Source organism: Antrostomus carolinensis, unplaced genomic scaffold (assembly GCF_000700745.2).
Source record: "Antrostomus carolinensis isolate BGI_N321 unplaced genomic scaffold, ASM70074v2 scaffold25989, whole genome shotgun sequence".
Lineage (NCBI taxonomy): Eukaryota > Metazoa > Chordata > Aves > Caprimulgiformes > Caprimulgidae > Antrostomus > Antrostomus carolinensis.
Window position 1 is genome coordinate 6,493 of NW_010336797.1, and position 16,597 is coordinate 23,089.

Here is a 16,597-nt window from a genome sequence, read left to right on the forward strand (position 1 = left end):
GATACCTCGGCAGCGTCACCCTGAACATGTGAGCCTGAGCACTTCAAATTTATGTCCCAAATCTCTGTTCAGATTAAAAGTAACTCTTCAGCTTTCCATCCGCACAAATGCTATGAAGGAGAGGAGGGGGGTCAGTCAGCCAATTTATCTTTCAAATCGGGGATAAAAATTGACTTGTCACGGCAGAAAATTCTACCAAAGACTATTATTGTTGATTGATTCCTCTATGACAGAAGGTCAGATAAGCAAGAGCAGATAGATACCAAAGATAATGAACTTCCCCCTACTAGCATTAAGCACAAATAAAATATGAGTCCCTGTAAACCGAATATTACGTGAAGAATGGAACAAAAATTCCAACCTTTCCAGGGTGTCCTTCAAACCAAATTCACAAATACATCTAGTGACTGACCTAACATCTCTACGTCTCTAGCTACGTTCCTACCTTCTCATAATACCTGAGTTTGCAATGCAACACATTCACTTTACCCTGTTTAAAAAATACAAGTCATTAGAGGACTTGGTGCAGAAGATATTAAGAACGACTGTCCGGTGAGCCAGGTTCTGGTTCAGTGTATTAACTTCTTCCTTACTTGTCTGTTTAGTAAGGCTTGTCTACTCCCTACAACAAATGGGTTACCTGCTGCCAACCAACCTTTGTAAAATCTGCTTGATACAACAGGAAGCAGAACATTCTCCTCTGTTCATCTTCATAAATGAATCGAGGGTTTTTTTGGTGGTGTTGGTACAGCATTAGTCTTGGGAGTCTATTTGGGACAAACACAAAATACCTAATCCATTATTTTTGTTGGGTATTTGGCAATAAGATGAGAGCTTTTATGTACACTAATTAAAACAAACTCTTATTCATCATCAAATTATAATAATTCAGCAACCGTAGGATAAAAATTACTCCTATGCAATTTTCACAATTCCTTGAGTGGATAAAACAGCAAGCCAGAAGATAACCCGTAATAAAAAAGATCTTATCAAGCTATTTGGGAATTAAACTTAAAAGCTGAGAAATACTTTCTAACTTACAAACAGATGCACTAAAATCTTCCCATTTACAGGTGAGGTATAGGCTGGATGCAGAAGGCTTTCCTGAGAAATACGTGCTCGTCTCATTTTACAGTCAGAAAGTAAATGAGATTTACAGAACCACCTTTGGATTGTGAAGCTCTATCAGCTGAACTGCTGCTGGGCCCAGCAGCCGTTACCCGTAACATCCTCGTTAAATAATGACAAACGAGCAGCTAGTGGACTTTTAGGAGAGGGAAACCGTCGAGCTGGACGGTGCCCAAGGGGGGCTGCAGAGAAGGGGATGCTGCCCTGGGTCTGGGCTTTGGTGAGTGAGATTTTGCTCCTCTTCACCATCATCACATTCATCTCACAGCAGCTTCCGTACCTCCGAGCAGTACTCGCTTCGTGCCACACACAGCTGCCACCAGGACAAGACAAAGATTCTTATCTGAGGGCACAGGGAAGGACATCAGCCAGGGAGCATGACTGAGTCTTTGAACGTTAATTCTTAATGAGGAGATGAGAACAAGAGCATCTCGTCCAACCTCCCCACCACTATCACCACCATGAGCAGGAAGCCATGAGGTTACTCATGAGAATATCCACATTTATCTACACACCAGCACTTTGCAATGACTCAAACAGCTAACCAGACCTCATTAAACCAGTTCTCATTAAACCAGTTCTCTCTCATTAAACCAGTTCTCTGTGCAGTGGTGTAGTGGGGAGGTTGAGAGATGGAAAACCCAAGCCTTGCAACACCTTAGGACAGCACATTTTCCCCAGTTCTGCATTAACAGTATTTTTTCCCTGGGAAGGGATTCCACAAGCAGCAGAACAGTCCTGGCAGGATGACACGACTACGGATCACGCATTCCCCGAGTCCAGCAGAGAAAGCCACGCCAGAGGACACTGGAGTCCCCTGTCCCCGTTCCACAGGTCACATTTAACCACAGGGTGTGTTGACTGTTCCCAGAAATGGGCTGCTGGGGATTGCTGCAAGGCTGAAGCTCCTCAGTGGTCAGATACCACCTTGGAGGAATCTGCTGAAAGGGGCAATCCTGCCTCTTTTCTAAGTAGGTTTTTCCTGCTTTTGTGAACCTAAAATGGACGTTAAGGAAATGATGAGCAATTACTTGCAGTTCTCTAGCAACAAGAGTACCTTTGTGTAGTCCAAACTGCAGGGACCCAATTTCAGTCGTGCAGCAACAGGGAGAGGCCAGGCTGGGCTGGGGGCAGAGCCCCGGCCTGCAGCGCCCAGGAGGGGCCGGGGACAGCGAGCCCCTCGCGCCTCGGGGACACTGCCACCCTGCTGGGACACTGCCACCCTGCTGGGACAGGATCCCAGGAAACTGCAGGAGCTACCACCTGCGTCTGAAAACTGCCAGGGGAAAAGGAACCAACTGGCCAGATGGACTCTTCCCTCTTCTCCACTCCCTGCCTTTTTTACATCATTATTATTATTATATTTAAAGAAAATAAGCTTGGCACTTCTCTAACACCCGCTTCTCCAAAATCATCCGCTTGGGATATCAACAGCTCCGTCGACGCAGTGAGGCCGTTTGCTCTCTACAACAAACACTTTTGGATACAAATCATGGAAAGAGCAGTGCACAAACAGCATCTTCTCCTTGAGGTAGTCTTAAGTCATCTCGGTTCCCCAGCCCCCCAAAATAGAAAAGAACTAACCCTACCAAACACTGTAACATTAAACATCTTCACATTCTGTAAACCACTGGAGAATGCATCTGCTGCATTCAGACAGAACCATGTGCATTGTGTTGAGGATCATACATTCAACTCTGTCGTGAAATAAATATATAGGAAAAAGAGTTAAAAAAACAAAAAACAAAACAAAACAAGACAAACAACAAAAGATTCTTGCTACAAGGGCAGGGACGCCCACCGCCCCGTCTCCTGCCTGGATCCTTTGCCCCTCTCCGGGGTGAGCCAGCTCCCTGCCTGAGGCACAGCGTAAGGCACCGGCCGGGCCAGCCGGGCTCACTCTTTGCTCACGCTCGTCTTGCAGGAATGTAGAACGGCCTTAAAAAGGAGAGGCAGCTGCTCCAGGGGCACATTCACCATTTTTCCTGGTAAGGAAAAAAAAAAAAAACAACAGAAAACCAGAATTAGCAACCACTCCTGAATCAGATTTCAGAGACACCTAAGCCCGCAGTGCCGGAGATGGTTTTACCTTGAACCTCTCGGAGAAGCAGTTAATCATCCTATTGCTACATTAGACATTTGATATTCGTTTGGACACAACAGGATTTATTATTTACTGAATTGAAAGAAAAATAAATGGGCAAAGTCAGATCAAAATGATTTCTCCACAATGAAGCAGTATTTACAGAAACTGGGAAAGACTAAATCCCGTCCCTCCTCAAACTCCCTGCTTGATCTCAACGAGTAAATTACAAGAGCTGCTCTGTGATTATCATCTAGTTCGTTACAACAGAGCAGGATGGAGCATACAGAGCCTTGACACAGGCAGACCAGTATCTCCCTTTGCTGTAACATTCAGGAACAAACAATGTTTTGGTAACACCAGACCTTGTAGATCTCATTAGTGACACAACTGCATCTGAAAATTCACCTGTGGATTTCAGAGGTCCGGACGAGCTGAAACCTGGGGGTTACACTGCAGGTCTGCCCGCTGCTCTGCTCATCATCTGCCCCTTAATTAAGCAGCATTTCAGGGGTCTCTCTATTTCTTACAGCCACTCAAACCAGGGTTCCAACCTTTTGAGACAAACTGCTTCCGAGTTGGGATTGAAAGGAAGAAAATAAAAGGAGAACCTGACCAAGGTCCTCGAAGGGCAGCAGGTCAGAGCAGGGCATGACCCTGAATCCGCTGGCATCATAAGGACAATGTGCAAAGAGCCGGTCTGGCTGGGTGAGCTCGGGGTGATGGGAAAGAGGCTTAAAGGTGGGCGAGAAGCTTCGATAGCAAAAGGTCCCAACAAAACCATTCTCCACCAAAGCCAACAAGAATTTCATTGTTATAAATTAATTTTCTTTTCAAAGGAAATTTCCTAACTTGCACACCATCCCAGTGGGAGAAGAGCTGAAAAAGTTACCTGCAATGTATCGTATCTCGGGCAAACACATCATTAAATCCGGAAACCTGTTGGGCTGGTGTGGGTATTTGTACTCCGTGAAGTCCTGGCAAACGTACCAGTACCGCTTATTCAGCTGCTCCAGCTGGGACGCGTTGGTCAGACCCCTGATGTCTGCAAGCGAGTACGTTACAGGAGTGAAAACGTGACAGGAACACGCTAGAAGAGCAGCAGGCTCACACGTATTGTCATTTCTTCAGGAAAAACAAACTGACTGCTAAAACTCTAAGCTGGGTCCCTGCTTTGGAGACTTGGCTTCGAGTGGCCAGGTGGACAAACACTAAACCTCCTGCCTCCCCTCCCAGCGTGCCTGCATCACGGATGTGCCTTTACACACGTGGCTGGGTACAGGATTTCCTTCCACGGAAGACCAGGATGAGAACAGCTCATGTCTTAAGCTGCCCATCTGCAGAGCTCAATGGATGCTCCTGGAGATAACAGCTCCTGTAGCCTCAAATCCCCGCTTGCCCAGGGCAAAGCAGCTGTGTGTCAAGGTTTAGTCCTCACAGCGGATTCAGTATAATACTTCCTCAGACAGAAACATGTTGATTTTAGCTATATCATCGTGGCTGAGGAAAGCAATCAACTCTATAATTCAAGGTATCATCATATTTCTCCCCATCTGCTTATGTATTATGTCATACGAGCTTTATAAACTTGTCAACTTCTTATGTTTAAATTTAGCTTTGCCAATGTTGGGCAACATACACAATGGAAAAATCACAGAACATTAGGGATTGGAAGGGACCTTGAAAGATCATCTAGTCCCAAAAATGGACATTTCCAAGCTATCAAACCAGCAGGAAGGCCCACTGCCACCATTCAGCGTGAGCAAGGAAGCTGCAGCCCGTCAGTGCAGGCTCAGTAAGACCATCTGACGGAAGAGGCATTTATCTAGTGCCCAAAAGCTGACTTTTAAAAATAATTCTCAGGTATTTCACATAAAAAATTGCAAACTTCAACTAAAAATAAAAGAAGACAGGAAGTTAATGAAAATACATTCTGGAAAACAATGGAGCCAGCTCGAGAAGTGCATTATCCAGTGTCAGGAAACTGCCCAGGGAAGCAAACCGGAACCTCAGCCCGGCACAGATTGAAGCGTCAGCACTATCTCCTCTGGAAATGAGTGGGGGAGGAGAAAGCCTGCAGCACATTTTTACAGACTGCAACTATCTTTCACGGTACAAAAGACTTTGGGGTCATTTATTTCCAAAATTACAGCTGAACACCATCCGTTAAGCATCTGCCTCTCAACAGCTCTCTTCATTTACAACGGGAATGGCCCCACAGACCCAGGGCCACAGCAAACGACTGGGAAAGGGGATCCACGAGCACTGGATGGAGACCAGGGCAGAGACAGGGACAAGCACCACTGAGGAACAAACTCAAAACGTTCCAAACTATTTCAGCCCACTACAGTTGTCAGGAAACAACCAGGAGCTTCTCACATGTTGAAGAATTACTCTGCATGGATTTTGAAACGCCTAAAGTCTTGCAGCAGACTGGACTGCCAGCTTGAATACACCGCTTAATCAACAGCAGGATGCAGCCCCAGTTCATAAATACTGCACATAAATACTTCATTCCTGATTACTTTTCACTTTAAAGACTTAGTATTAGGTATAGAATCTAAACAGTAGGAAGCCAACTATGTGCCCTAAGTGTATATCCTGGAGGTGAATATTACAGAGAGTCAGAAAAGCTCTAAAAAAAAAAAAAGGAAAGATTTGTTTTACAAATTCACCCTTTAAAGCAGAAAAATGACCAAATACATTTTCTAGTCGGGAATCTCTGAAAGGTTGTTAAGCAAATAGGCAATGCTTACTTCAGGAAAAAAACCCAAAACCATGCAAATTAATTGTTTTTAAAGTATCTCATCCCTCACCAGAGCCTTATCCAGAAAGGTTTCACCGGCCTCTCTATTCTGTTCTAATTCCAGTATCAGTACCGTTGGTACACGTGTACAATGACACACTCACTGTCCTTAGCATCTATATTTAAAGGCAAGAAAAATTGGCTAAGAGAATGAATCCATTCCCTTCCAGGATTTCCTCACGTGGGTGCACAAGTACCCCACTCTGCGTGGTGTTTGGTCTGCACGGTGGCAAACACGCAGAGAGAGGGGTCAGAGCTTGAGTCTCTTTGTGGGTCTCAGACTCCTTCCTCGCGGGAAGCAAAGACAGCTCAGGGTGTTTCAGAGAACTTCTCCAGTGGGACTGACACCTTCTCTTCATCAACTCACCTTGATTTAGGAAGTTGATGGCTTTCATACACGCGTACTCCTCGTTGCTGACCTTCAACTGGTTAAATTTGCGAAAGAGGTAGATCAACCGCTCCATCACCTCCATCCCCTCCTCACTGAATCTGGAGGACAGAGATCACACATCAATGTATATAGGACACAGCCCACGCAATAAAGGCAAGAATCTTATTCTTTAAAATAACTTCAGAGATTTTATCATCTTGCAGTAGAATTCAAAACTGCTTCAAGTCTGCTGGTGTTATTGAAGTAGAAGAAGGAAGTGGACTCAGTTACAAACCTGACTTCTACAGATATTTTAGATATTGGGGGTTTTAAAAACCATCTTTTGGTGCTTCAGTTCATCACCAGCCTGCTCTGACAGAGAAAGGTTTGATGGAGCTAGGAAGGTGCAAAAGCTTCTTGTGTGCTTGCAGGCACACAGCTTTGCCATTGGAAACAGCCCTGGTTTAAACACCAAGGAACTGCACCCGCTCACGCGCTACAGTGGCGCACGCTTAATTTCGGACAGACAGGTGAGGAAGCTCACCTCCCAAAAATTCCCAGGAGTGACTCAGAGATCCTGTACTTGCACACAGCTGGATTTATTGCCTGCTCGTTATGGTTTGTTAATCCTCCTCAGCTGAGAGCTTCTGGGGTGAGACATGCTGCAGGAAGGCTGGGATCCTTTTCACAACTAACCACATAAAGCCACAAATAACCAACGTTGAAGGGAGTGAAACTGCTGGCCGTGGTCTAAGGTTGAATCATGCACTCTAAGGAATGCACGCTGCTTCCTTCTAAACTTCCCCCCTCAAATGGGATGAGCAGGATTCATTCCACTTAATAAACGTGTATCCAGATCCAACTGGAGAAGCACTGCTGCTAGCACAGCGTGTCAGGGATCCTCTGCTTGGATCTGCATCCACCACCTACGCCCTCACCAGGTACAGCCACACTCATTTCTGACTTTGTACCATTTGCTGAGAACGAGCTGTGCCTTTCTCCTGAGCATCCACACCAGCCAAGGGCAGCCAGTGACACAGATGGGCAGGAGAGGGCACATGGATACACAGGGAACGTGTATCTCCCCAAAATCTCACAGCAAGTTGCCTGATGGAGATTTTGTGGGTGCAGAACAAGGTCCTCCTGCAGAAGAGCGTGCTGGGCTGCTTCTTCAGGAGTGATGCCCTGTGTGTGCACCATGAACAAGCCATGGTGTAAGCAACAGGCAGAAGCAGAGCTGGAGGGTGCAGGGGGCTGCGGGTGCCCACAGGCACGCTCCGGGACCATCTGCACGTGCCAAGGGCCAGAACAGCCTCTCAGGAACACATCTCACAGCAATACCCCTGGTTTCAATGAAACCAGATATTGCAAAAATGCTCAGAAGTGGGACAGAAGTGTTTTGGAAAGCTTCAGCTGCGCTCTGGCATTGTACAGCACAAAGAATAAGAGCACAGCCAGAAAGCCATCTTTGAATAGAACAAAAATAGAACCTTTTTCACTGAATAATACCTTATTTTGGCATGTGTGTTTGTTTACTTCAAAGTTATTTGTAAAATGCATGGTGGAGTTTGACCTCCGAGAAGTGAAAACAAGCTATCTGAACTCCAGGTCACTTCTTCAAGAAAGTAATATTCCAAGTGATGAAAGCCTTGTCGGCTAATCTAAAGTTGTACAAGTTTTCTTGCTCTCGAGTTGACATTAAAAATCTTGCAGGTGCAAGATTGCAAAGCTCAAGAAGTTAATGAGCACAAAGACCACTCAGTCGTCTGCTGGGTTTAATTGTTTTTAGAGCATGCACATTTTTACCAGCCACTCATCGCTTCATAAATCCAGGAGAGCTCTTCTCTCACTCCTGCAGTTGAACTGTCTTACTTTTCTGTGCATACTTTCCTCCCCCTTTCAAACAAAGCTGTTCTGTTTTTCACAGCCCTATTTCTTCTCGAGGACCGACTCCTCCACACACTCTTCCTCGCAGTTTACACCAGGCAAGTTTCTGGCTGGGAGTTATCGGGATCAGCTGGGGAGGAGGGGGAAGGGAAGCGCTATCAGGAGTGCCGGGGGAGGTCAGGAATCTATTCATTTCATATTCATCTCAGAGAAAAACAGCACAATAAAAGAAAACATTTGATCTAGCAGACAAACAGAACATTTAGCCAGTTGTTACAAGTGACTGAAACAGTGGGGCTGGGGAGCTCATCCTCTGCTTTCATTGTCACCTACCAGAATTAGCATTGCTCCCGTCATTTTGCTAAACGAGAACAGAAATTAACCCCAGAGCACCAGACTATCACAGCTCAGTGAGGTTCATTCAACAGGCTGTGAGATCTAATGAACTTCGGTTTGCAATCATTACTGATCAATGCCAGAGGAAACAGGGGCTCTGCAAGGAAACCCACAAGTCAGATGCCTCTCTGCAAGAGCCCCTCTCAAATCCCAAGGGACCAGCTTTTCCCCGAGCGCATGGGATGGGGAGAGTAAGACCCACAGAGCATCCCACTGCCGCCTGCACACAGTCAAGCTGAACTCCCACAAAGACAAGTGGGAGGGAGCCATGTGGCTTGAGACCCCTCATCTGTGCAGCTTCATGCTAAATGCCTTTTTTCTGGTGTGTGTTTTCCCATGTTCCTAATGACAATTAATGATACTTGAAAAGCTAAATCAGAAGAGGAGACTACAGAAACATTCCGCTCCCAAGAACACCTATTTCCATCCATGTGCACAGATCTTCTCTGAAGGACTTTCGAGGCGACCAGCTCTGAATTGCTGGTTTCTGAAGGGCGAGGATTCCTCCTTTGTCTTGTTCTCTTACCTCTCGCTCGTTATTTATCGCAAAATCAAAATGAAACAAACGCTTCTCTCTTGAGGCTCTGACCAGGACAGCAGGAACAAAAGGATGGCTGAATGCAGGAACAAGTGTTATTGTGGTTTTCTATGACCCTTACACTGTTCCTCGCAGGAGCAGCACCAGATGCAGGATGAATGGCCGGGCAGAGCAGCACCCGTGGAGGAACCTGCCCCAGGAAATGAGACACCTGGGTCCAGCTCTCGGCTTCTCTCCTCACCTCCGCAGCGGTCTCAGCCAGGCAGCCCCTCCGGCTGTCGAAGCACACGCACAAAGGAACCTCAAGGAACTGCTAGATACTGTGATGGCTGAGGACCACCAAAGAATCTCAAATCTCTGCTCACCAGACACTTAGATCCCTCAGTGACTCTCACCCCAGTGAGGCCAGAGCGCAAACAGAGTGGATGTTAAAAGGGAAGGTGGGCAGCAGTTTCCGTCAATCCCACCTATTCTGCCATAACATCGTGAGATTGTGACTCTTCTACCAAAAGGAGGATCTGCCTGGCACCAAGACTACAAAGCAAAACACCCAAACCAAAAAACAACACCCTGACCAAAATGATAAATGAAAGGCAGGTTCCTCAGAGCATCAGATAGCACGTACCATGGAAAAAACAAGAGCTCGGTTGCAACATCTTTAAATTTATGTAATGAAAACAATGAAATAGCAATTAATAACGAACACTTTGATAACACAGACAACCAGCTTTGTGAGCAACCTTTCCACTGGCCCAAAGGGTTTTTCAATAAGACCTTCTGTCCTGTATCTCAGGGTTACCCAAAGTATTGGTTAGTTTTACTCTCCCCATAAAAAAGGCAGTTTGTAGGGCCGTGCTGGAGGACAACAGCGTTGCTACGGGAACTTCAAACAGCACCATACAGCACCGTGCACCTTCCCGCTTCCTAGAGAAGGAAGTTCTGATACAGCACTGACTAGCCATGGTGTACTCCCTGAGCCTGGAACAACCATTTCCTAAAAAACAGATCAGGAAAACAGCAGCAGGTGAGGAGACCTGTCCCAGGAGAGGTGGTTAGTCAGCCACAGGGCCAGAAACGCCTGACCACCATCCTCCCAATGGCTCCTCCAACCCTAGGTCATATTCCCTTACCCATGGGCTCAGCCCAACGTCTCACCTGTGCAGCTCGTCATCAGAGGGAGAGTACTTGGAGGTGACGTCCGCAAGGTCACCAAAGATCTGCTTGCTGTAAACAGTCAGCGAGGAGAGCAGGATCAGCTCCTGCCACGTAGAGCCGAGCAGGCAGGTATAGTCCTTGATGGAGAGTTCACAGAAGAATGGCAGCTTCTTGATCCAAGCAATCTGCCTGAAAAGCAATTCATCCGCCAGACGACACAACAACGCAAACAGCTCTGCCTGAGTCACTTTATACCTGCAGGCACAGTCAATATGAAGGCATAAAAACCATTAAAAACATTGCATGACATCACCTGATGAGCCACTTGCAAAGCGAGGCAAACACCACAGGAATTCGTGTTCAAGTGCACAACGTGCCATTGCCCAGAGGGTCACCTGGCAGCAGGAGCCACGATGGCCAGCGCCCAGCTCCCCAACCCCCGGGGTCACCCACCCAGCCAGCACCCAGCCACAGGGCATTGGGCAGCCTGGCCTCAGAGACTGTCCTGCAGCTCTCGCCAATGGACCAACCACTCAGCTTTTTCCCACCCATGTGTATTTTTCCAGGTACCATCCTTATTAACTTCTGTACAATTAATACAATGCTAAGGCTGAAACGCATCAAACCCTGCTCCCGTGCACGCTCAGCCCAGCCATGCAGCCTGAAACCCCACGCAAGGTCTGTGCACATCAGTTCTGGCCCCAGGCAAGGGCACAGGCCACCCAAGGAACATAGTCTGGTTTGCTGCTGGCACTACAGCTGCTGATGGGGTCATGCAGGAATGTGCCCGGTCACCCCTCTTGCCGTCCAGGGACAGCCAGATCCCAACGACAGCTAGGAACAGGCAGCTCTGGGGCAGTTCTGGTACCACACCCCACACACTCACCCGCCCTCAATGAGCATCGGCGTGCCCAGCGGCTCCAGGTCCTCTGCTGACACCAACTGATTGATGAGACTGTGCGACTGGGGGTCCAGGCTGCGCGTTTGCGGGGGCATCAGAGCCGAGTGAGCCGAGTAGCTAAAAAGGTGCGGGAGGTACTGATAGTGCGTGGACACCGGTGTCCCTATGTACTGATCCCTGAGTGCCGTGAATCCATTCAGCTCCACGGACCTACTGGAAAAGGAAAAGCCTTTTAATACACCCCCTAAATTCCACCTGATTCATTCCAACGTTTCATCCAGCTCCAGCAGAAATGTTAATAAAACCAGAACGGAAAATGCCTTTGTATTTAAACCCTACACTGGAAATAATTGAGAACATGCAAACCAGACACCTTACATCTCATGTTCAGCACTAGTTCCACTTCATGGAGATCTGGAAACCGTGGCTGAGCAGCCATTCAGAGACTCAAACAGAAACCCAACTGCACGAGGTTTCTCCACCCAGCTTCCTTAGGGCCAGAATTTAGTATTAAGTTTAGTATTTAGTATTTAGAATGAAGTATTTACACAACCAGTGAAGACAAATATCTCCCAGCTCAAGATGCCACTGAAAGCAGATGGAATACGAGTCTGAGATTCTCACTGTGTTTCCAATCAAAGGCTGCATCAGGAGGCCAGCACGTTAACCGACGTTAATATAACCCCATCAATTAGTAACCTGAATGGAGTAATAGTAATTTATTTTCAAAATCTGAGCACGGTGCAGAAAAAGAGCTTATACAGAATGAGCAGCAAAAGGTAAACAAGTTCCCATCATCTGCAGAAAAAAACTATTGATACAAATTAAGAGATATATTTTAAATATCACTTTAACTCAAGATCACCTTCTTTTTCATTTACTCAGGAGCATTTCACCTCCGAGTTCAATTTTTTCAATCCAGTGGCTGCCTTTCTTGAAATGCAACGAAAGATGTAAGAATCTGCAGCGTGCTCAATTTACACACAGATGCACTCACGGTGTGTTTTTCCTACATTGACCCAAAGTACCACTCAGGGAAAGACAAGTCAGGATTCCTGGCGTATGAAATTCTGCCAGGGCTCATTCCCACCTTGAAGATGGAGTAGAAACGGGTGAAGGCTGGTTGCTCTCAGAAACTCCATTTCCAGGGGAACTATGGTCACTGTCTCCGTTGTTGCTCCATGACATGTTTGCCTCTCCCTCAAATTCTTGCCCAGACATAATTCTTTCAATCTCTTCCTCTGATATCTGTCAAATACAGAACCGTTATGGTTATTTCAGGTGGTAATAGAAACAAGGCAGAGCCTCTGTACATGAAACACCTTGACTATACGACCACATCCAAGAGAGCTGAAACCAGCCTCCACCGGGAGAAACGCTTCACCATTCACATCTCTCCTTTACATTTCACTATGTACAGGAAAAACAAACACTGTTTACAGCTAATCGTGGTGCCCCCCAGTGCCTGCAGTACAACTCAAGTGACAATAACGCAGCAGAGGGGAATGGACACATGAAAAGATGATGCCAAATACCCACAGCAACGAGCCATAAATCAGCCACTGTCACTCAGTGAAAAACCTGGGAGTAACTGAGGCCAGTTCATCGGGAACATCACTCTGTACTCGGCAGAGGCAAAGGCAAACAGCAGGTGGGGTAGGCTCTGATTTGATAAAGCACTTGAGAGAAGTAAGGTGACATACAAAATTAGTCAGGAAAACATTTACAGGGAATCATTGTCCACTATTTTTCCCCAGGTAAGAACCAGGTTGCCCCTAAAAAAGTAATCAAGCATCTAATATTTAAAACAAGTGTTAGGGAGTAATATATATGAAGCTAAAATGGACTGAAAATATTAAAAATGGAGTTCACTGAAGTATAAAGTTTCAAGAGAGAGCTGGGTATGCTCCTGGAGAAATGCTGCATCAGTAGGAGGGAAAACGCAACATAAAAGTTTCTGGGTTTTTTCTTTTGTTTAATTCTGTGCTGCATGTCCCTTAGAGAGGCTGTCACAAAACAAGGAAAGACCTCGAGTTAAGATGCTGCAAGAAAGCGCGGTGAACTCTGAACATCATTTTCAAGAACCAAACCATTGCTTAGACAGCTTATTCCAGTCTTGCCAAAAGTGTCTGTAAAACTCAGGAAGCCGACCCAGGTACAGAACCTGAGAGTGCAACAGCTACAGAGCCTCACTCCAGGAAACAGAGCTGCTGGCATAATCTACGGTCCACCACTGACCGACCACGCAAGGCTCAGACGCGTGAGGGCCCACTCTGGCTGGCAATGGCTGCTGTTTTACCACAGCTACGCTGCTCAGAGAGGCACTAAAAATCATTACCTGGTCAGAAATTCAATGTTTGTTCTTCTCCAATAGGCCCACACAGGCTTGAAGAATCAGTAACTAAGGCTGTTAGAAATATGCTTGCAAAGAGCAGAAAATGTTCTCTCATTACTGAGAGATTTGATTGTTGGAGCCAGGTACTGTCCGATGCTGAGCACGGGCACGGCCGCGCTCTCATTCCTGCCTTTTTCTTGGTTCGCTGTGTAGGACCTCACCCAGTTCTGACTGGGGTAAGTAGTCTTTTCACAGGCACACAGAGTGACAGAAAACGTTTTCAGTGTTATTTCTATTTTATTGAAATAAACAGTAAACTTTTAAAAGACCGCTTTTCTAGAAGCGAGCTGGAAACAGCCATCATTTCTCACGCACACCGCACAAGCTGCTGCGCTGAATTACCTCGCGCCTCACAAGACATCTCCAGACAAGCTGCACCATCAATCAGCGAGACATTTACTGGGTGCCCCGCTCACAGCGACTGCAGGAATTGCAGCAGGCAGCCCGTGAGATTTACTGGGAGCTGCGGAGGGACAGACGTCCTTGTGCGGCTCACAAAGGACAGAGTGCCGTGCCGGCCAGCCAGAGACTGCCCGTGTATTCATACGGGCACCCTGGGATCTACACTGTGTCCCCTCTGGGGATAAGCAACCACTGAGCTTTATTTACAAACCTACTGTTCATGACAGTAGATTTGCCCCCTCCCTGGAAGTGTTCAAGGCCAGGCTGGATGAGGCTTTAAGCAACCTGGTCTAGTGGAAGGTGTCCCTGCTGCTAGCAGGGGGGTTGGAACTGGATGAGCTTTAAGGTCCCTTCCAACCCAAACCAGTCTGGAATTCTATGATTCTATGACGTGTGTTTCTAACACTTGTGGAGAGTCACAGCCCTGCTACGGCAGCAGGAGACATGGGCAGGGCTGAGAACGGCTCAGTCAAATTAACCTCAGGCTCATGCCACACCAGGCTGCCGGCCCAGTCCGAGCCCCCTCACCTGTGAGGTGTGTGCCAAGGCCAAGGGAGCGAAAGCTGAAGGGAAGGAACTGTGAAGCAACGGTCAGACATGCTCACCTGGACAGGTCCGATGCTTTTGTTCCTGCCTCCTGGCATGCCATCCTCTCTGATTGCTGAAAGAAAACAACCAAACCTTGATGAGGAGGTTGAACAAACGCTGCTGTTTGGTATTCCAGAAATACATATGAAGATATCTACTACTTTGAAAAAAAAAAAATCTTTATATCTTAACAGATTCATTTTGTTCATCAAAGCAGTTTACACAGAAACCTGCAGTGCTTTTGAGGGCACTGGAGAGCTCGAGCAGCAAACACACGATGCTCACCCCAAAGGGCATGCACACATCAGTCAGTGGGGCTGCTCGGGGAGTTCTGTGTTTCTTCGTGCGATCCCGGAGTGATAGGTAACGAAGGAATAGCAAGTCCTTTATCACAATTAAATTCCAGAATAATCTGAGCAGTGGCACAGGGAAAGCAACCCTACTTCACCTCTGGAAATAACCCAACAAATGCCCACGACTGCTAGAAATGCGAACACCGGCATTTCTAACTCTGCTGCCCACAGTTCCACCTGGAGAGACCCCAACCAGTGCCGCTGACATCGCAGAGATAAAGCACTTCACTGGTAACTACCACGCTGCTGGCACTTCAGAGGGGCAGATCTCCCACAGCTACCACTGAAAATGGAGGGGAGATGTTTTACCCAGCTAGTTGCACGCAAAGCTGTCATTTAAAATTCAAGTTACTAGACCGACCCATGCAGTTTCATTTCAGACAGGCAGCCTAGTCTCTCAATACAGCAGCTACATTTTAAAGGCTCTTTAAACAATTTCCAGGGAGCTTCAGTGAAGTGCAATCAAGGAGATTATCTTGAAGCTGCTTCTCTACCATCCTCTTTGCCTCGCTTTTCTCTTTATTGGCAGAGCAGCTCAGCAGAAGACGACAGCATTCGAGGACCTCCGCTGCCCCTCGTGTGCCTCCTCTCCCGGGCTGGGTCCCCCCCCTCGTTTATCTGGTCCCAATCTCTTTCCCACCACAACATGGCCAGACTTGGCAGGAGGTTCTCCCCAGCTGCGCCGTGACCTTGCTGCTGCCACCGTCCTCACCCTGCTTGGCACACAGGGCTGCAGGAGGCCTTCCCGAGGCAGAAAATGGCACAGAATTTAAGGAAAAATTTCTGTAGCAGAAAGCCACACTGCTGCTTGATTTTAATCATCCCCATCTGCCTTGGTGCCACACTTGCAACTGTACACAGGCAGGTTCACCCGCTGCGCTGGCAGCAAGGCAGAGCTACGTGGGCACTTGGATGTAAACAGCATTTTCCTGAGTCATAACCACCAAGTCCAGCAAAACAAACCACTGCCCAACACTGTCCTGACGACTGACAACTCCGCCAGCCCGTGACCAGCAGCAGGGTGACCCCTGTGGCACCTTAAAACGTGTCACAAAGATCATCAATACAGTTTTAATCCTTTTAACGCAAAGTTGATCACCTCCAATACGACAGCGAGTTATTTTTATTTGAAATGCCAGGATGGTGTTTGTTTAAGTGCCCTGGAGAAGCCACAAACATGGGACATAAAGCAATTATTATTACTTTCAAGATGCTTAAATGGGATTTTTTGCAAGTTTTGCTTAGTTGTATAACTTAGCCAAGATCTGCAACAAAATGCAGTAGTGGTTTTGCTGGTGGTTGATCCAAAAAGGCTCCCAGATGAGCACACTCTCCAGATGAGCTGTCCTGGCACAGCCAGAGCCTCCTCAGAGGTTTTCCTTCCAGTGTGAAGCTCGAGGCCTAAACCTGGGCTCAAAAATAATGATGTTTAGACCTAGTTAGGAAGTAACTTGACAACTCAATTATGCGATAATTGGGACAACTGTGGCGTGAAAAATAGTGAAGAAAATGCTCCTTAACCTAGTACCTGTTAGGGGAAAAAACCAAAAAACCCAAAATAAAAATAAATAAAAAAGGACAAGTGTGTAAGGAGG

At 46.9% G+C, this 16,597-nt stretch overlaps 1 protein-coding gene across 1 annotated transcript; it reads right to left on the reverse strand.

Annotated features, from left to right (window-relative positions):
* Positions 1-2,547: 2,547 nt before the first annotated feature.
* NR6A1 (nuclear receptor subfamily 6 group A member 1) lies at positions 2,548-14,722 on the reverse strand (the record flags this gene model as incomplete). Its single annotated transcript, XM_010174993.1, has 7 exons — positions 2,548-3,113; positions 4,104-4,256; positions 6,385-6,506; positions 10,364-10,618; positions 11,250-11,474; positions 12,355-12,512; positions 14,667-14,722. Coding segments are annotated over 7 exons (1,058 nt in total), but the record flags the coding sequence as incomplete, so codon positions are not given.
* Positions 14,723-16,597: the final 1,875 nt, after the last annotated feature.